This window comes from Mytilus edulis, chromosome 10 (genome assembly GCF_963676685.1).
Source record: "Mytilus edulis chromosome 10, xbMytEdul2.2, whole genome shotgun sequence".
Lineage (NCBI taxonomy): Eukaryota > Metazoa > Mollusca > Bivalvia > Mytilida > Mytilidae > Mytilus > Mytilus edulis.
Window position 1 is genome coordinate 5,148,618 of NC_092353.1, and position 22,204 is coordinate 5,170,821.

Here is a 22,204-nt window from a genome sequence, read left to right on the forward strand (position 1 = left end):
TTAGAATACTAAATTGACATCCATGCAAGTGAAACGCCAGAAGTCTCAACGGAATAAACAAATAATTTTTTATTGAAGTCAGGTTTTTTTTATTTTTTTTTTATTAAATTTTTTATCTTTTTTATTATAAAATATTTTTTTTTGCTGTTCTGTTATATGTTTTATGTTTTTGTTTCGTTGCTCAGTATCTGTGCATTGGAGTAGAATCCATATTTTAGTTTGTCTATTACGGAAACACATTAACATTCAAAGTGTTTATTGTATAATTAATTAGAAGTTCCTACTGTGTGTCTATAAAATAAACTTGTGAATGAAAATGGCTAAAAATAATTACTATGTCACAATTTGTGGAACGATGTGTCATCCTCCCCCGCAGTAGCTGGTTTATTGATTATTGATCAATAAAAATGTTAATACGCAAACAGTGTCGGGATTTTAAACGATTGTGGGATTATCAACAAAGAATTTGTGTATTTCACTTTTAATATACATGTATATGTTGTTATGACGTAATTGTGCTGTCACATTACAGGTGTAATTTACCCAAAACGAGGCATGCAATACACAGCATGGGGAAGGAGTTTAATTAGTAGGTACCCGGTCATTTGGAAAACGTAATACACAGTGAAAATGATTGTGTATCGGACATAAGAAGTGACAGTTTGTTTACATAAAATGGCTTCGAGTTCGGTCAGCCAGGAAAGCCTGGACACAGTCGACTATGAACAGAGTGCACGAAAAAGTAAAATCCGGTCTCTGCGGGCGAAAGGTGTACTTCCACGAAGCAGTGAAAGAGAAGCCGATCCAAACGATAAGGAGAATGGAGATGAAGGTTTTAGTGGTGAACACGAATCTCCCTCTCGTGGAGGGGTGGGCCGGGCAAAAGACAAAAGGACCAGACCCAGTCATTTGAAAGGAAAGATGGGTCTAAAAGACAAAAGGAAATTACGTGAAAAGAGAAGAAGTACAGGTGTTGTACACCTCCAATCAACAGAGGTAAGGTTACAGGTATGATCCAACATTTGAAGTTAGGGTAGGTGGGGTGCAAACATAAACATTTCGTTGACCCTGTTATTGCTCGGATATTTTTTCTGTTCTTGGGGGGGGGGGGGGGGGGGGGGGGCATTTTGATACAGATCAAACCAATATTGTGATTCCGAATCTCCTTAGGCACTCTGGTGATGACCATGTTCCTAAATACAGAAAATGAGGACGAAAATGGTAAAGGTATTTTCATGAATTTCTTAGTTAATTTACCTGATTTTCAATTTTCAGCTCACAGATTAAAGGCTGAACCAGGGTGGGATGGGGTTGGGACCTATGCCCCCCCCCCTTGCATTGGAAAAATTTGGTTGCTTATATAGGGAATCACTGAAGCATGATTGTAATGGCCTCCTATTTATAAAAATGTTCTTGATCTGCCACAGCAGATGTTTGATATTAAATGATGTGTAGTTACAGGGAAAATATACATGATATATATGTAGGACTCTAAAGTGCGATGGGGACGCTAAAGTACGATGGTCACGCTGCGATGGTCTACGCTAAAGTGCTATGCCTCCATACGCTAAAGTTCGATGGTCCGCGAAAGTATAGACGTAAGAATTGTACTTGGATTATGACGTTAACAGTTATTTATACAAATCAAAAATGAATATGCCGGAAGATAAATTAAGAATATTTGATTGACAACTGTTAAACCAAATGTCCATGACTTAATTTCAGACCTAATCGTGCTTCGTCGGCTGAAGCAACTATGTTTATTTATTTCGGATGCTGGAAGAAGACCGTGTGTCCTGTAGTCGACCATTTTACTATATAGATAAAAATAGAATTACGCATAGGTATCGTGTATCCTGCTTCTATTGGTAGAAAACAGTCCCAGTTAAAATAATATCGATTTTATTGAAAAAAAACGTCAGTAAAATAAAGGTTAGTGCTTTTAAGCGTAAATTATAAATTGTCGGCTAAAACATAGTTTGTACAGTGTAGGAAAATATAACATGTATTTTTCACGGAAAATGAGAAAGCTTGACGAATATCGCGTTTTCTCGCATTTTAGATTAAAGCTTAATGCCTTATACAAATGTTACTTATTCTGACAATGTGGTCGATCTTCTGAATTTAGAAACTATCACTTAAGCCTACCGGTAAATCATTAAGTCATCACATATGTTATACCTTAACATACCGGATTAGTTACAACACTAGCAACACGACTGGTGCCACATGTGGTGCAGGATCTGCTTAACCTTCTGGAGCACCTGAGATTACCCCCAGTTTTTGATGGGGTTCGTGTTACTTATTCTTTAGTTTTCTATATTGTGTCATGTGTACTATTGTTTTTCTGTTTGTCTTTTTAATTTTTAGCCATGTTGTTGTCAGTTTATTTTCGATTTATAAGTTTGACTGTCCCTCTGGTATCTTTCTTCCGTCTTTTAGCATACTAGCTTTTGCAAAAAGACTTTCTTTTTTTATCCATGTACATTTTAAGCTGTCGAACCTTATCATATTGGTCCATCGCACTTAAGCGTGATATACCATTGTACTTTAGCAAACAAACAACCATCGCACTTTAGTGTAATACACCATCATACTTTAGCATAGACCATCGCACTTTAGCGTGACCATTGCACTTTAGAGTCCTACATATATATGGCCACTTTTGGTCTTTTTTGTGGTCAACTGACCGTATGAAAACTCTTGCTGTAGATGGACCTGTCACTTCTGTTTGGTTTCATACAATGTATAAATATGAAGCCATGATTGGTCAGAAGGGGGCATAAAATTTGATGATTCGAGTAGAGGCTGTGCCACTTTCTCTGCACTTTAAGAACCCTTACAGGAACTATTCAAATAGTTTGTAGGCATGGTAGGTAGATTGTTGCACCTGCTTAATTTCTATCTCTATCTAACATGCCTAGGTCCGAGACCACAATTATTTTGTAGTGCATTTCTTTTAGAACATAAATGGAAATAAAAAAAATCCCACCTGCGCTTTCTCAAGGAAACTTTTACAGTGTGTTGTACTACTTTTGGGACAAATTATATCAAAATTATAGAAAACTTCATCGTCTCTAACTCAAAATATGGACAATTTTATGTTAAGGGCGTCTTGAAATCTTTTGACAGCTTCCGAAGTGCTAATTTTCAACCTTTTTCAGCTGGACCAAATCACTACTTTCCTTTAAAATTCTGGACCCAATTTTTTTTACAGTGTAATTTCACCCCCCTACTTGCAATTTGAGGCATTAAACATGGAGAAATAAATTTGGAAGGGGTATAAAAATTAATGGCAAGTAACCCACTGTCAACACTAGGGACTATATTTGTGAACAACGAAAATCAAGAACAACGAAAATCAAGGGACAACAATGGTGGTATCGGACCAATATACCATCAAAATCTACTGGCAGTCCAAATTCCCTACACTTAATTCTTATATAACATGCATGAAATATTTGCTACTGAACACTTAGCAAACAGTAACCATTCAACCTACAATGACCTACTTTTGACCTAATTTCAGTCTTTGGCTTTGGTCCTAATTCTCTGCATTCTGATTTTGTAATTGTTAATTTTTGTAGCTGATGTTTGGTTGTCTTGTATAATTTTAAAAGTACATATCACTTGACAGAGATATCTGAAACTTGTTTATAATAATAATTTTTAAAAACATACAGATGTCATGGATGTAGATGTTTAAATATGTGTTTGCAATTTGTTCCATAGTCATGATAGTCCTGATAGTAATACTCAAGCCTAACCAAAATATTTTGTAATTTATTTAAAAAAAAATGTATTTGGCCTGCATGGCCTGACAAAATTGTTTTCAGACATGTCAGAGAGGGGCCTTAAATTTTGTTCGTTATTATGTCATAAAGCAGCCTCTATGAGTATACAACATTTTCAGATCATCCATTATTGAATATAATACTGATGCATTGCCTACATTGTTACTCTTGGGAAATGAATTCTTATTAGAATTGATGGACATTTATTGTCCTATTGATATAATAATTAGGGTTCTTTGATCATAGAACAATGTAGAATGTACCATTAATTGAGTTACAGATCTATGCTAATTTGAATTCTTTTTACATGCTGTAAGGACCAGAATTTTGATGAGGGGGGGCCAGACATGCATAGTCTCAGAATTTGGTCAAACTTGTATACAGAATCTATTACCACCCTACAATAACTTAAACATTAAAAAAAAATCATAGTTTCAGTATGGATGCCATAGTAACCACTCATGCTTATTTTCGTCCATTTTACATGGAAAAACCCCTTTTTTTGACATTTTCTGTAATACAATTCTCATTATGCATAACTGATAGGGCTGCGAGTAACAAAGAAAACATGAACTTAATAAAGTTTAATCATGACATAAATACATTTATTGGTAAGTTTCGATATTTCCTTACTATAAAAAAAATATAGAAGATCACCCCCCTTTTTCATTTTTTTGAAATGTCAAATTTTGAATGGATTTCTAAGGCTATAATTTATAAAAATGCACCAAATCAGTGATAAAGTTATTACTCTTTTTAAAGAACATTATTATTATGCTGTCCAAAATAAAAAAAAAAAATAGTGGGGTAAGAAGTATTTATAGTTAAACATGAACCCCAAAAAGCCCCCACCCAGTTGCAAATTTTCTGCATTTGACACATATCAACGTAATGTTTTTTTTTCTCAATTTTTGACATTCGATTATTAACCAAAATGTTCAAAAAGAAGTCAAATTAATCAGTATGTTTCCCATTCCCCTAAACTTGCATATGGATGGACATTGGTACACAGTTATTATTAACCAGGAAAAATATACTCAGTTTGACATTGCTTATGCTTTACCTGCTATGTTTTATTTGTTATGTGATTGTTTTTACAGAGCACTGATGATACACTAGATGATGAGGATATAGTGGAAGAGGGAACTGAACTGAAAACTGTATCAGAAACAAAACAAAATACTTCATATAATGAGGCTTTCTCAGTTGAGGGAAGACGACACAGGACCAATGATGTGGCTCGTAAGGCAGCATTGTACAATGAAAGAGTAGATGATAATCAGCCTCAATCTCCTTCTGATGTAAGTTTTTTGGAGATTGTTATCATGGTTATTAGATTTAAGTGCCAATGACATGAATGAGACAACTCTCCATCCAGTATTGTCTAAGTCATAATATAATTTAAAATTATAGCATTTATGCAAATTCCTGTCCTTATTTTATACTTACTTTGTAATTAAATTATTATCTCCCTTTTGCACTATGTTGACCATGATTGACAGCAAACTATATACATTAAAATAAGGAGATGTGGAATGTCAGTGCCAATGAGACAACTATCTATCCAAGTCACACTGTGTAAAAAAGTAAACAGTTATAGGCCAAAGTACAACTACAACATGGAGCGATGGCTCATGTGGAACAACGTTGTACACTTTGTATCTATTCTGGATGAAATTATAACACATATGCATGATTATTTTGCTCAAGGTTAATATGACCGGTATTCAGTTTTAAAGAGATGAAAAGGGCATACAAAACATTAATGGGAACAAAGTCTAAAAATCCAAATTAAACTTGTTATTGTACTGATGCTGCTGAAGTTCAGTATCCAAAATTCATGGCACAATGAACATGACGGAGGAAGGTCATCAAATTGGTTTAACAGTACATGTCAGAATATGAAAGCATTTGCAAAAAAATTAAGCATTTTGTATGTTGAAGCACATTTTAATAACTGATGGCAACTTATTATGGAGGCATGCAAAATTAGAAGACTTTCGCAATGAAAATCAACTCAGAAAACCCTACTGAAATACTAGTGTAAAATATGACAACCCTTTAAATCCAAAAGTATCATATGCATGCTATATATTATAATAATGATAAATGTATCAAAGAAATAATTACAAAACTGTTGACATGACCTTTTTTTCAATAAATATTTGTTGATGCCTTTAAATGTAAGTTATACTTTAAATAGCCCTAAATTGATGGATTTAAATATGTTAAACAAGTGTGACTAATACTATTATCTAAGTGAAACAACAGATGAAGGTGTGTTTACCTGTATCTGTCTACCTGTAATGAGCTAACCATTGAAAACTGTCCATATGTAAAACATGTTAAATGGTCATTGATAAAATCAGGTCACAAGTGTTAAATTATAAGTACATCTGGATCTTTAAGTAAAGGTTTTCATCACAAAACTGAATACAAGGCTGTCCTAGTCACTTATTGTGTCACATAGGGATATGTTTTTAGGGGTGAATAATTAACTCAAATGTATAACTTATTTGGTAGTAAAAAATTGAAAAATAAAATGTCCTGTAAGTTGCAAGTGAGGAGAGTTAATAATGAAAACATTCATTTGTAATTGCTACCAAGGCAGATCCAGTCTTTTTCAAAGAGGGAGAATAGGGTGGTTCCAAACCCTCGAACACCATGAAATGTTCAGATAATTTAAAAATAAAATAAATACTAAAATAAAATGGGAAGAAAGGAAGTGGAGGTTCTAACACCCTGAATATACCAAGGCAGATCCAGGGGGGAGGGCCCTGGGGAGCCCTGTCCACCACTTTTTGGGAAAAATTTGGTTGATTATATTGGAAATCACTGAAGCATGACTGGAGCGGGCCACCCCCCTTTCTCCCTTAGGTCAGTAAGTGCCCCCCTCATGAAAAGTTCTGGATCCACCTATTGACACCTCCTGGATCCACCATTGACTAGGCCAACCTTAAAAATATGTTTGTTTGCAGTTTTCCGACTGTACCTTCAGACTGAAGGGTCGGTAGGTAGGAAAAATATTTTATTTTATCAGCCAAAATACAGTTTAAACAAGCAGTTACACTAAACCAAGTTTCTTGTGAAGAAAAAAAAACATTTTAAAACAACAAACACTGGACATGCTGAAAACCAACATCAAATGAACAGGCATTTTCAGATAAAAAACTTTTTAACCAAAACTGAAACTTTAACATAGTGTCATTATCCAATTTATGACATAAAATATGGTATAATTATTAAATACTGGAACACTTATAAACAAGGAATGTCATTATGACTAGAACTGTTTTAAAGAAATATATTCAGACATGTATGCTTCTTGACTAGAATGTTTTCATGAGTAGAGTTTTTTCATCAGAAAAATGTAGATATTAAAGATTTATAAAACAATGTATTAAAGAGTGTATTTTTAATAAAAAAAAAATAACCATTGAATCTTCCTCAATTGAAAAAAAGGCAACTTGAAAAAAAGTATTAAGACATTCGACTGTTTTCATATTTCTAACAATATTTAATTATATGTGATAAGGTTATATTTTTGCCAGGCTTTAATGAAAACCAAAGAAATCTAAAGTTTGGGGTGAAATCCATAGCACCCCATTAAAAGTAAATGGTCTGTACTGAAATGTTTTTAATGCATAAAAAAAATTGGCAGCATAGCTCCTAAGTACATGTTTTAATTGAATTCACACAGGCCACACAGTTTGGGTATATTTAATATTGTAAGAAAGAGAATAATTGCAATGAGTGGGCCAGCCCCCCCCCCCCCCCCCCCCCCCCTTATCCTATAGGAGCATACTCATTGCAATCGAAGATAGATTTAATATAGAGAGAGTATATTTATTTTTCAAGCTAACCATTCATTTTCTCTACATCTTTGTGTAGTTAAGGTTGCTTCTTATTGATTTGGCATGATCTATATCCATTAACATTTCAAATGAGCCCTTCCTCCGTACAGGCGTGTTTACAGATATCCATGAAGATGTAAGTCACGGAGGAGTGGTTTCATCTTTGTCGTCTTCACAACGATTTGTAGAAAATATGCCATACTTCAAGCTGCTGTCGAATTATTTAACCACTGAAATTGGTTCCATAAAGTCAGGCTCCACAGATTCTGTACCCGATTTGTTTGAGACAGAATGGTTATTGTGTCAGTTATGAATATCCGCTGCATCATCGTCAATGATATCATCACACATCATTACATGTGCCTGAATCTGTATAAACAGTTTACTAATAAACTTTTTTGTTTTTTATTTGTCTTAAAATTGACACGAGACGACAGCGTAAAGTACTCCTCCGTGACTTCATGGATACCTGTAAACAATTTCCATGTGCTTTATCATTAAATGGTCACATGAACGCTTGACGGGAAGCTAAGAAAAACCGAACTTGAAATGCGTAATTGACCCAGACTTTAAATCATTTCCGGAAAGGACCCAAAGTTCCGGATTGCGTCAATAGAAGTTTTAAAAAAAAATTCTTCAAATTTAAAGCAATAAAATTTTCACAGTCGGGAGGATTTTCAAGGGTCGGTCGGTAAACTGCAAACAAACAATATTTTAATTTAAGCCCTATATCATGTATAATTTTCCTTCTATCTGAACTGACTGATTGTTATTTAATCATTGGAGCTGGCCTTGCTATGAGTATTATTGGATCAGTTAACTATCTCAAATGGGCCAGTCATTGGGTAAGGATCTTCTCATAATAACCCAAGACAACATTGTAAACTGAGGTGAAGCCAATGTAAATAATGTCTTTTAAATGGGAACAATCTGCTTTATCCCCTATGACTGTTTTAATTTTTCTGTCATTATTGTCTCTTAAAATTTTATATTGAAAGATAAATAAAATAAGATTTCAAGTACCTAACACTGGCAAATACAGTCATTAGAAAAGGAACTAAAGTGAAGAAAACAATCTTCATGATCTTTGAATAAGGTTTACACTGGAGCATTATGTCTTTAAAGTTAAATCTGGCATTTTTATGTGAAGCATACCAGAATAGCTGCAGCCAGGAATTAAAATATTTATGCTGATTATTTAAACTGGTCTTTGGGATTCATTTATTTTTGTAGGTTCCAATTTTCTTGGTTTGAGGAAAACTTGCATATAGGTGGATATTTAGTTTCGCGGTTTTTGCTTTCATGGTTTTTTGCCAAGTCTGCACACATTCCATAACAAAATTGTTATTTGTAGAACATTTGCATTGTGGTTCCCCTGTACCAATGAAATCAAAGAAAATTTGGTATACAACAAATATTTATGAATGCACAGTATTTCCATGATTTCAGTACCTGATTTCAGTTTTGTCACATAGACAGACTACACTAACATCAATTTATTATAATGTTGAGCATGTTGAGTAAAATTAGATTCAGATATTTGAATGTATGCCATATTTTAATATATGAACTTGTTTTTACAGAGATTTAGTGGCAGAAGTGCATATAATGCGGTCAGAAATAAGAGGTATAGTTTCTTTACTGAAGAATTCTTATTGTTATTTTAAGTTTGACTCGTAAGATGTGACTGCCACTGGCTATGTAGTCAATTTAATTTATACGGCAACATGACCTGATTACACACACAAGTGACTAATGCAAATTATTTAAAAGATATTTCTAAGACAATATAAAATGTGACACAATTTTTACTGGATGAACATCTTCTTGAAGAAGTACACTATGATCTACTTGAAAGAAGAACACTGTGATCTACTTGAAAGAAGAACACTGTGTTCTACCTGAAAGAAGAACACTGTGATCTACTTGAAAGTACTCGAAAGAAGAACACTGGGATCTACTCGAAAGAAGTACACTCTGATCTACTCGAAAGAAGTACACTGTGATCTACTCGAAAGAAGAACACTGTGATCTACTCGAAAGAAAAACACTGTGATCTACTTGAAAGAAGAACACTGTGATCTACTTGAAAGAATGAACTGTGTTCTACTTGAAAGAAGAACACTGTGTTCTACCTGAAAGAAGTACACTGTGTTCTACTTGAAAGTACTCGAAAGAAGAACACTGGGATCTACTCGAAAGAAGTACACTCTGATCTACTTGAAAGAAGTACACTGTGATCTACTCGAAAGAAGAACACTGTGATCTACTCGAAAGAAGGACACTGTGATCTACTGGAAAGAAGAACACTGTGATCTACTGGAAAGATCTACACTGTGATCTACTCGAAAGAAGTACACTGTGATCTACTGGAAAGAAGAACACTGTGATCTACTGGAAAGAAGTACACTGTGATCTACTCGAAAGAAGTACACTCTGGTCTACTGGAAAGAAGAACACTGTGATCTACTCGAAAGAAGAACACTCTGATCTTCTCTAAAGAAGAACACTCTGATCTACTCGAAAGAAGAACACTCTGATCTACTCGAAAGAAGAACACTCTGATCTACTCGAAAGAAGAACACTCTGATCTACTCGAAAGAAGTATACTCTGATCTACTCGAAAGAAGAACACTCTGATCTACTCAAAAGAAGAACACTCTGATCTACTTGAAAGAAGAACACTGTGATCTACTTGAAAGAAGAACACTGTGATCTACTTGAAAGAAGTACACTGTGTTCTACTTGAAAGAATGAACTGTGTTCTACTTGAAAGAAGAACACTGGGATCTACACGAAAGAAGTACACTCTGATCTACTCGAAAGAAGAACACTGTGATCTACTCGAAAGACGAACACTGTGATCTACTTGAAAGAAGAACACTGTGATCTACTTGAAAGAAGTACACTGTGTTCTACTTGAAAGAAGAACACTGTGTTCTACATGAAAGAAGTACACTGTGTTCTACTTGAAAGTACTCGAAAGAAGAACACTTGGATCTACTCGAAAGAAGTACACTCTGATCTACTCGAAAGAAGTACACTGTGATCTACTCGAAAGAAGAACACTATGATCTACTCTAAAGAAGAACACTGGGATCTACTCGAAAGAAGTACACTCTGATCTACTTGAAAGAAGTACACTGTGATCTACTTGAAAGAAGAACAATGTGATCTACTCGAAAGAAGTACACTGTGATCTACTCGAAAGAAGAACACTGTGATCTACTGGAAAGAAGAACACTGTGATCTACTGGAAAGAAGTACACTGTGATCTACTGGAAAGAATTACACTGTGGTCTACTGGAAAGAAGAACACTGTGATCTACTCGAAAGGAGTAGACTGTGATCTAATGGAAAGAAGTACACTGTGGTTTACTCGAAAGAAGTACATTGGGGTCTACTCGAAAGAAGAACACTCTGATCTTCTCTAAAGAAGAACACTCTGATCTACTCGAAAGAAGAACACTCTGATCTTCTCGAAAGAAGAACACTCTGATCTACTCGAAAGAAGTATACTCTGATCTACTCGAAAGAAGAACACTGTTTTACCTGAAAGAAGAACACTGGGATCTACACGAAAGAAGTACACTCTGATCTACTCGAAAGAAGAATGATCTTCCTTGAAAAAAGATCATAGTGTACTTCTTTCGAGTAGATCAGAGTGTACTTCTTTCCAGTAGATCACAGTGTCCTTCTTTCCAGTAGATCACAGTGTCCTTCTTTCCAGTAGATCACAGTGTCCTTCTTTCCAGTAGATCACAGTGTCCTTCTTTCCAGTAGATGACAGTGTCCTTCTTTCCAGTAGATGACAGTGTCCTTCTTTCCAGTAGATGACAGTGTCCTTCTTTCCAGTAGATGACAGTGTCCTTCTTTCCAGTAGATGACAGTGTCCTTCTTTCCAGTAGATGACAGTGTCCTTCTTTCAAGTAGATGACAGTGTCCTTCTTTCAAGTAGATCACAGTGTCCTTCTTTCAAGTAGATCACAGTGTCCTTCTTTCAAGTAGATCACAGTGTCCTTCTTTCAAGTAGATCACAGTGTCCTTCTTTCAAGTAGATCACAGTGTCCTTCTTTCAAGTAGATCACAGTGTCCTTCTTTCAAGTAGATCACCGTGTCCTTCTTTCAAGTAGATCACCGTGTCCTTCTTTCAAGTAGATCACCGTGTCCTTCTTTCAAGTAGATCACCGTGTCCTTCTTTCAAGTAGATCACCGTGTCCTTCTTTCAAGTAGATCACAGTGTACTTCTTTCAAGTAAATCACTGTGTTCTTCTTTCAAGTAGATCACCGTGTACTTCTTTCTAGTAGATCACAGTGTACTTCTTTCAAGTAGATCAAAGTAGATCACAGTGTTCTTCTTTCAAGTAGATCACAGTGTACTTCTTTCAAGTAGATCACAGTGTACGTCTTTCAAGTGAAGAACACTGTATTCTACTTTAAAGAAGTACACTTTGATCTACTTGTTTTAAAAGTTTCATTTATACACATGAGAATAAATTAACACTAGGTCAAGGGACTGATAGAGCGTTTTACACTTGGCCATGACCATGAGGACTTTGGTCAACTGTCTGATGAAGAATATAATAAATATTATAGTTTATATGTTTTCAATATGGTTCAGAAAATAACATTTGTTCAGCAGTCTAATAAAGATTTTTAGCCATGCAAACATTAGAATAGTTGATACATGTACTATAACAAACAATAGCTTTTCATAAAGAAAAAATGAAATATAAGTAAAAAAGCATACAGCTTCATCATTAGACTTCAACACTATGCTCAAATAATAATTCCATTGTTCAATAAAGTAAATCAATTATCAACATCCTTATATTAAGTTATCAGCCCTGAATCTAAATGTATTGTATGATACCCGTAGTTTTATCTTTCTGTTCTCAAGACCTTGTTGCAGATCCATGATATTTTTGTATTAAATAGTTTGAATTACTTTGTATTTTTCAGTCCTTCCGATCTTGAGGCAGATTTAGAAGATAACCAGGACTATGACAGTACAGTCAGTCATTCAGAAACCAACTTATCTGTCATTGGAAAATCTGAATCAACTGATTCTAACACCTATAGTCCAAAAACTTCTCGTCCTCCTAATTCTGTATATTCTAGGATTTCCCCCTCTGATCCCACCTTGTCGTATAAACCAAGTTCACCAAGAAACAATCTTCTATGGGAGTCACCACGCACAAATAAACAATCATCTCCTTCAAGTGATCATGACAATAGAACAACTCATACTGTGTTAAATCGATTCCCATTTGCGGCTAATCAAAACCAGAACAAAGATTCTGACCTATCAAATAAACCAAAATCATTTCCCTCGGTGCTTTCACGATTCCCACAGTCAAATCATGACCAAGAGAACAAGTCACAGTCAAATATAGAAAAAGACAGTCAAAAACAGTCATATCATGATTCCAGTCAGTTTAGATCCACTTATCGTGACCTTGATAGCAAATCAAGGACACATGATGTGGAGACTAAAACTAAATCTCCACCTTCATATCGTGGTAACCATGGTATCACAGAAAACCAAACAGGATCTCATCACCGTGAAAAGTTCATGGAAAATTTGAACAGTTCTAATCAACGACGATATCCTCGACATAATTTTGAGGATTCTTCATCAAAATTAGACGAGGAAAGAGCAAAGTTCAAAGAGGAAAAGACTAAGTTAGAAAAGGTTGGTGTGCTTTAAAACACTATTTTTCAAATGAGAAAATGGGGAAAATGCCTGTACCAAGTCAGGAGTAGTACAATTGTTATCCATTCATTTGACTTGTTTGAGCTTTTGAATTTGCCATTTGCTTAGGGACTTTCCATTTTGAATTTTCCTCAGAGTTCAGTAATGTTGTTATTACACTTTTTGCAAAGAATACTTAAACATTAGATATTTACTTATTTGGCATTATTTGCAGAAGTTATTTTCTAGTCCATTGACAATGTATCTACACTATTTAATGGTGTTAATCTATTTTAAAACATTCATGGGGCCCTTTATAGCTTGTTGTTCGGTGTGAGCTAAGGCTCCGTGTTGAAGGCCGTACTTTAACCTATAATGGTTTACTTTTTAAATTGTTATTTGTATGGAGAGTTGTCTCATTGGCACTCACACCACATCTTCCTATATCTATATATGTATATTGTGTTATCTACTCAAAATTAATCTATACAGTTTAATCCATTGAAAATATTTAATTCTTATTAAAGTAATTGAATGTTAAATTATGCCAACACTTTTTAGAAACTTGATGAAGAGAGAGAAGAAAACAGACAGTTGAAATCTATGCTAGAAAACAGAGATCAGAAAATAGTGGAGTTAGAACGAGAAATTTATTGTCTGAACAAGGTAAAATATATTTAAATCACACTTTATTATGTTAAATATTTGCAACCATTTATAAATTTATGATTGTTAAAAAAAATTAATGATAGGAAGCGCAGCAAACATACAAAATTCAAAAGTGAGCACACCATTAGCTTTGACTAATTGGGAATACCATTGGAGCAGGACATAAAACATTATAATTAATCTCTAAATACAAATTTGTTTAAATCAAAAAGAGGAAAAACTTTCATAGTTTGTGATAATCAATATTCTCTCCAAACTAAGTCTAGTTTTGCTTTGAAATTCCAGCAGATGTGAACTGGTAAGAAAACCTGTTGTCAGCTTCAGCATGACCATTATCATTTGAATTATCCCCCCTTTGTTTTAATAGATTGCAAGAGAATCTGTTTAGACTATTTGAAATTTTTGTTTATCAGGCTGCACCCATATATTAGTCTCTTGTCAGCAGTGGATACAGGATTTGAGGTTAAGAGTGGGGGGAGCAAACATAAATGTTAGCACAGCAGAGATTTTTTTTTTTTAGGCAAGATTATAGAAATATCCTTTATTAGGATGGGGACAACCCATGCTTTGCAAATTAAAGGGGGGGGGGGGGCCACACATCCACCTGAATCTGCCTGCCCCTGCTTGTGGAGAGTTGTCTCATTGACAATCATACCACATCTTCTGATTTCTATATTGACACATATAAGATCAATCCTTAAGTGGACACCTTTTGTCATGGATTTTAATATTAAAGTAAACATCAGTTGTCATGGATTTTAATACTCGTCCTAGATTTTAGTGGCAACATATATCAGGGATATGAATAACCAACACATTTAAAAAAAAGCTTTGCAACCAAAGTTTCTTTAAATGAGCTGTATTTTATCTTATTATTTGAAGAATTTTATTTTGATAATATTTAATTTTATGTATAAATTATTGTTTAATCTTCAGTTTGTTCCTTAGTTTATTAATTAAAATGCTTATTTTCATGAATGAGGGTTTATTATCTAACCATTTACTTTGTAAACATCAATGTGCATCTTGATTTGCCTGTAACATTTTTTACGCAGTACCCAGCATGTAATATTGTGTGTTGCATATTCTGTAATGAAGTACAAATTAGTTGACATTTCTGAAAAAAGGATCAGTTTAATCGATTGAAATAACTATAAATTGATGTAATTTTATTAAATTTCTAAACAAACAGAAATGTTTATTTTTATCTCAGGAGTTGTTTAGATTACTATAGATGTTATAACTTTAATGGAGACATCTGAGGCACAACAAGAATACCATGTTTTGTTAGATTTTTTTACAAAGCACACAAAAGTGTCATATGAGAATGAAAAATAATACAGACAAAAAAATATTAATTAAGAAGGTGGTATGATTGAGAATGAGACAACTGTCCACCAGAGACGAAGGGATGAGGACATAAACAACTGTAGGTGATAATGCACAGCCTTCAACAATTAGGAAAACCTATACCATTTCATACCTGCCAACTTTTCAAAATCCCCATGGGGGTTTTGCGTGCAAGATGGCTGTCCTAGTCCTAAAAAACCTTCAAGGGGGCCTTCAAATACATTTAAATGTTGTTTTTTGGCTTCTTCATACTTTAATAACATCAATAAGTCTAAAGTCATTGTAAAATTAATTGTTTTGTTTAAAATTGTGGACAAAATTGCTCTTTCAAAATTTCAATTTGGGAACCTCCATGGGGGAAATCCCCCACAAATAGTGACAGTTTACAGGTATGCCATTTAATTAGCTATAAAAGCATAAAAAAAAATGCAAAACAAATAAAAAGAGATATAATTTATAGCAAATGTCTGAACAAAAAATAATATTTTTATTTTTATCTTGAGAAAACTGGAATGACAAACAACAAAAATACAACCAAATAAACCTGTGACAATTCTGCTTCTATTGATACCAGTTGCTTAAGGTCAATCCAGAAATGACCCCAAAATAATTTGGTGAAAAAATGTAGTTTTATATGAACTATACAGTGAAAAATCTCAAGTCAGGAATACTTATGGCCACACTCTGTACTTTATCAATAATGATACATTTCTTCAGGATGTATTACTAATAACTCTTCTTATGAATTAATATATGTGGTCAGTACCACATATGAAGGTTAAAGCCTTTAACTAAAGGTAGTCCCTCGTAAGCTCAGTTGTCGACTGAGCAAAAATGATTAATTATTTATTTATTATTTATCTATAGACGTATTTACACTTGTATGCAAATTTGTCCGCCATTCCGTAAAATCACACAGGTTCCCGTAAACTTTGACATCATAATTTAAATTAATTGACTTCACAATTTAAAAGTGATTGTTGCTTGACGTCAAAAGGTGATTCGGAGTAGATCTAAGGTCATTCGGAGGCAAGATTCAGCTAAATACCAAAAGTGTAAATACGTTTATTGATCAACATATTAAATTAAAAACATTTATTTTAGGATCTTGAGGACTTGGATGAAGACTATCAGAAACTACAAGTAGAGAACCATGCATTGATTAGAACAGTATCACAGCTTAGTACAAGAGTTTGATACCAGTTGAGGGACCAGTAGATATATACCAGTTCACAGAACAAATACTTTTTATTCCCATTTATTATGAATCATTTTTGGTTATCTATTTTAAGATATTTGCTTTTAATGAATAGTTATACATGTATCATGTATATGATAATGTAAATCATGTTACCAAACTATTGTCTTTCTGTTTCAAGAACAGCTCCACAGCCTCAGCCAAATAATTAAAATATTTGAAGCATGAGCAAAATAGCTCCATTGTTTCTCAAACGTACTGAAAGTTTTATCAACTTCCTAGAAGAGATGGAAGATAGATTATCAAGCTTTTTTCAAATATAATAACCGAATCAATAGATTCAATTTTGAATGATATTTCTTGTACCCTTTTAATCTCTATCATGAATCTCCATTTTGCTTTTTTATTGATGTTTTAAAAATATTGGTTGATATTTTATGGCAGTAGCTTATAAATGCATTTTTAAGGTATGACCTCATGAATGTCGGTCAGAGACTAAGGGTTCATCTGACTTTGACCTTATTATATGATGGTTGAGAGGTGTTATTGATATCCCGCTAAAAAGTGATCATGATTTATCCTGGTTCTTTGTTTAATGTGGTTTTTTTGTGATAATGTTGGCTGTTCAGATTCTAAAAGTAAAAGACAACTATATTTGGTGTAAAGAATACTGGTTAGGTGTAATGGTAAATACACATCTGACCGAGTTATTTTGACTTTTTTTTATGCCCCATTTATGCCCCATTATGTTTTCTGATCTGTGCATTCGTCCGTTCGTCCTGCTTCAGGTTAAAGTTTTTGTTCGAGGTAATTTTTGATGAAGTTGAAGTCCAATCAACTTGAAACTTAGTAAACGATGTTCCCTATGATAAGATCTTTCTAATTTTAATGCCAAATTAGAGATTTTTTCCTATTTTCATGGTCCACTGAGCTTAGAAAAATGATAGTGTGAATGGGGCATCAGTGTACTGGGGACACATTCTTGTTTATTGATCATTTTGTTTTTGTATTCTCTGTAAAAAGAAATTGATCTTAAAACTTTTGAAAATAAAATTTATTGCTTTTTGAAAGTTTCTTGCAAGCCAGTTTATTTTGTTTGTGCTTTTATAAAATAATATTAGGATTCATCAATATGTTTTAATACATTATCATTAAAACCAAAAAAGAATATGTTTTTTTTTTATTAATCAAAATTTGAGTGAAGGAGCAGTATGAATTTATTTGTTTGTGTAGTCAGAAGATAATTTTGTACACACTGACTGAACCCTTATATTGTAATCTTTGACTAGTCATTGTAACTGTCTCTTATACTGTCAGAATAAAGCCTCTTCTGCTCTAGTAAACTTTCTTGTATTATAAATATGTTTTCTGTTGTTTGTATTTTAAGGGTCCATTTGATAGATATATTTGTTAAAACGTAGAAGTGGAAAATGCATTTAATCTTTTTTATTTATTTAAAACAGTCATATTTTCATTTTATTGTAAACAATTCAGGTGTTTCTTTACACAGTGCAAAAGCGTAGATATTAAAATACTTGTGGATTCATTCGTCAATTTTGTGGATTTGAGGGGTAATAGGGGAAACTGTAAATTAAAATACTCAACAAAATATAAATATTCATATACTTGATTAAAAATGATTCTACCCCTTAATTGAAAACCCTTCAAATAGACATGTACCTAAACAAAAACTTTTATACCATCAAAATATAAATAAATCCACAGTGTTTTTTTTTTTTTTTTAGGTTTGTTCATAAAATCCATAAACCTTCATAATACTGGTCATTTTGACAAACATATCTTCCAACAATCGGCATTGGCACAATACATCTTATTAATGGCATTTATCATATTTGATAACAATAGAGTCCTAACAAAAGTATTTCACCTTTTAATCAGAATATGACATTTAAGAGGAAGCTCAATAAACACCTGTAGAATGGAAAGATTTATAGAGGAAGCTCTGTAACATTCACTTTGTGGATACACAGGCATTAGATTGTTTAGTGTATAGAAATGTTTGTTTATATTTATCTGCACATATTTTACAAATAAAATGTTATCTTTCTTAGTCCATCTACAAAAAAGGTATACAAATCAGCATGTTTATTTATGTTGGTGGCATGTCTAATACCTAAAACATTTAGCCATAAACATTAGGAGCATTATTCTTGTTTGTTTTCATTCTGATTTGTAGTTTAAGATTGTTTTCATTATTTGGCTTTAAGCCTTAGATACCATTACATATCAAGGGGACATAACTCCTGTAGGGTTATTAGCTCTAGAACTGCCTGTAGAGTGTCTGCTACCTAGTAGCTTTCAGGGTTTATAATCTGCTCGTCAGATGCTTAGCAATTTTCATTTAATAGCAGTATAGGAACTAGATATTTTAATCAGTGTTTCATATTTTTGTTTACTTTGATTTTACATATAAAATTTGTTCCAAATTGAGTGCTAGTTTGTTTTGTTTGCTTGTTTAATTAACCTTCTTTGTATTAACTAGTATTTTATGTTGTATCTTTTTGTGAAACTGGGAGAATGAATCAATAATGCTTATTTTTGAACTGCTTTTTATCAAAATATAGAAGTATTTAATACCTGTACAGTGTATAATTGCACTTGAGTTTTTTTCTAAAATATGTTTACATGGTAGGACCATTTCAAAAATGATGTATAGAAAGTATAAGATATCTACCATCCTGTTGATGAAACACTGGAGAGTAGTTCCAAATTTTGTTCACAGATTTGAGTTCAAATACAAATTTAAAATTTTTAAAAGAAACAGTTTTTGTGTTGATCTGAGATTTTAAAGATGTTACAATGTAAGAAACCTGAACTTCTATAATTTTTGACTAATGTAACATTAACATATACCAGCATAGGATTTAAGGTGAAATTTTTTAATCTAAAATGTCTATTTAACCAAGAAATCACTAACGCAAGCACTGTAAATTCAGAAATTATTGCATGCATTAATAATTGCGTGCATTTATTATTGTGATTTTGTCATTTTTGACTTAAATGCGATTTTAATTTCTACGATGTTGAGAAAAATCCTGTTTAATTCATACAAATATTTCATATGCTAGTTTAAATTGTGTTTACAACTCTGTCGCATTTTTTGCAATAATAAAAACCTCACAATAATTTCTGAATTTACATTATTATGTGTTCTTGAATGATGCAATCTACAGTAATTATTATTGTTTAAATGTTAAGTTTGCGTGTTTCTGTTGAACGGTAGATATTCAGATATACCTGATGTACAAGCACTGTGATTTTAATAGTTGTGATAATATATAAGACGTCTAATATCAAATCAAACTCACTTTGTATCTACTTATTATAACATAGAGTTCGGTAAAAACACTTTTATTTAGGATATAATTTTGTTTAACTTGTAATCCTTGTTTTTTTGGCCTACAATCGTTAAGTGTATATTTTGAAAACATAATATTTTGTCAGAATCAATGAAAGATGGTACATTGTGTACCTCTGGAACACATATGTGTTGCTCAGTTTGTACATTGTGTACCTCTGGAACACATATGTGTTGCTCAGTTTGTACATTGTGTACCTCTGGAATGACATATGTTTAGCTAAGTTTGTACATTGTGTACCTCTGGAACACATATATGTTGCTCAGTTTGTACATTGTGTACCTCTGGAACAACATATGTTTAGCTAAGTTTGTACATTGTGTACCTCTGGAATGACATATGTGTAGCTAAGTTTGTACATTGTGTACCTCTGGAATGACATATGTGTAGCTAAGTTTGTACATTGTGTACCTCTGGAATGACATATGTGTAGCTAAGTTTGTACATTGTGTACCTCTGGAATGACATATGTGTAGCTAAGTTTGTACATTGTGTACCTCTGGAATGACATATGTGTTGCTCAGTTTGTACATTGGTACCTCTGGAATAACATATTTGTAACTAAGTTTGTACATGTTGAAATTCTGGAATGAGGTATGTGTAGCTATTGACTTAGAAACAAATGCTCTTTTTATATAATGAATCTTTTGGGATGAAAAAATTTCAGTGTGATATATATAGTCAATAAGTTCCTCTAATATGAATGATTAATATGATATTTATCTTGGCTTTATATTCATCTGTATTTGCATACAAATTTGGCTAACAAATGTTTGAATATATGACCCTTAAAATGGAGTAATCAAACAGATTATAGGATTTTCGGATTCGCATATAAATAAATAAGAATTGATCTCCGACAGGGATTTATTTGTGCAGAGAAATATTGGTTTAAAAATTTGACCAATCCATTAATAACCAGTGAGAATGTGTAATGTAATCAGAACTAGATTTATAGGGTCATCTATGTTGGTATTATTCATCCATGACTTGTTAAATCTCAGTATTTAGAATTTACCTCAATAATTTAAGCCTGCTGTTTCTCATTTATTTATAATGATTTTAGATAAACTCCTTTTATAACAGAAAATATCAAAATTTCATTATCAGTTAAATGAAATGTTTATTTAATATAATTCTGTTCTGTGAGGTTTAACAAATTTTAAATCCGAACTTCCAAAATTTATATAACCAGACTTGACAACAGGCTTGTTGTACAAACATATTAATCTCAGATATTTCAGGAAACACAAGGTTTTAATCATGTAGCTTCATATGCTAACAGCTGTGGGCAATTAGTGTATTAATGGCATAAATGTAGTATATGATACATGTGAAAAAAGGAGTTTATAACAATTTAGTTGTGTTCAAACAATGAATGTGAATCACTATATATAGATATATAGACGATGTTGTGTAGCACTTGATGTTTGTGATAAATGATGGTTGTGATACAGAATGTGTTCAGGTTGTAAAACAGCTGTAATAACACAATAAAACTCATTTTATCTTCTCTTGTTTTTATTGGTCTATCAACTCCCTAAAACAGCTGTAATAACACAATAAAACTCATTTTATCTTCTCTTGTTTTTATTGGTCTATCAACTCACTAAAACAGCTGTAATAACACAATAAAACTCATTTTATCTGCACTTGTTTTTATTGGTCTATCAACTCCCTAAAACAGCTGTAATAACACAAAAAAAATCATTTTATCTTCTCTTGTTTTTATTGGTCTATCAACTCCCTAAAACAGATGTAATAACACAGTAAAACTCATTTTATCTTCTCTTGTTTTTTTGGTCTATCAACTCCCTAAAACAGCTGTAATAACACAATAAAACTCATTTTATCTTCACTTTTTGTTTATCCTTGACAGATTAAAATATGAGACTGGTGTCTCCAGCAGCAGGGTCATCAGCAATGTATTAGTTTGTGATTACGTCTAGTTTATGGTTAACCACTTGTGGTAGGTCAATAATTTGGTATGCAGTTGAATAAGCTTTGGCAGATATCAATGGAGAATACTTGGCCCTTTTCCGTACTTTATTGTCTATTGACTGAAACTTTTGCTTAGTTAATGATTCTGTCAGTTTATGGGGAATCACTAGTGGTATATGTCAGTGATATTTTTATAAGCAGGTGTATGAACATTGGTATATCTCATTTCCTTAGATATTATTTGGCTCCGCTACCTCAGTTATGGTCTATTGACTTTGAAACTTGTGTATTAGTTTGTGATTAGGTCAATTCAAGGCAAACCC

At 33.1% G+C, this 22,204-nt stretch overlaps 1 protein-coding gene across 1 annotated transcript; it reads left to right on the forward strand.

The window, feature by feature from the left end:
- The first annotated feature begins 338 nt into the window (after positions 1–338).
- LOC139493202 (protein phosphatase 1 regulatory subunit 12A-like) lies at positions 339–21,453 on the forward strand. The gene is made up of 6 exons (XM_071281404.1): positions 339–996; positions 4,895–5,095; positions 9,232–9,275; positions 12,611–13,343; positions 13,905–14,009; positions 16,467–21,453. Exons 1-6 carry the CDS (start codon positions 676–678, stop codon positions 16,557–16,559), a joined length of 1,497 nt encoding a protein of 498 aa, XP_071137505.1. The 5' UTR covers positions 339–675; the 3' UTR covers positions 16,560–21,453.
- The last annotated feature ends 751 nt before the right edge of the window (positions 21,454–22,204 follow it).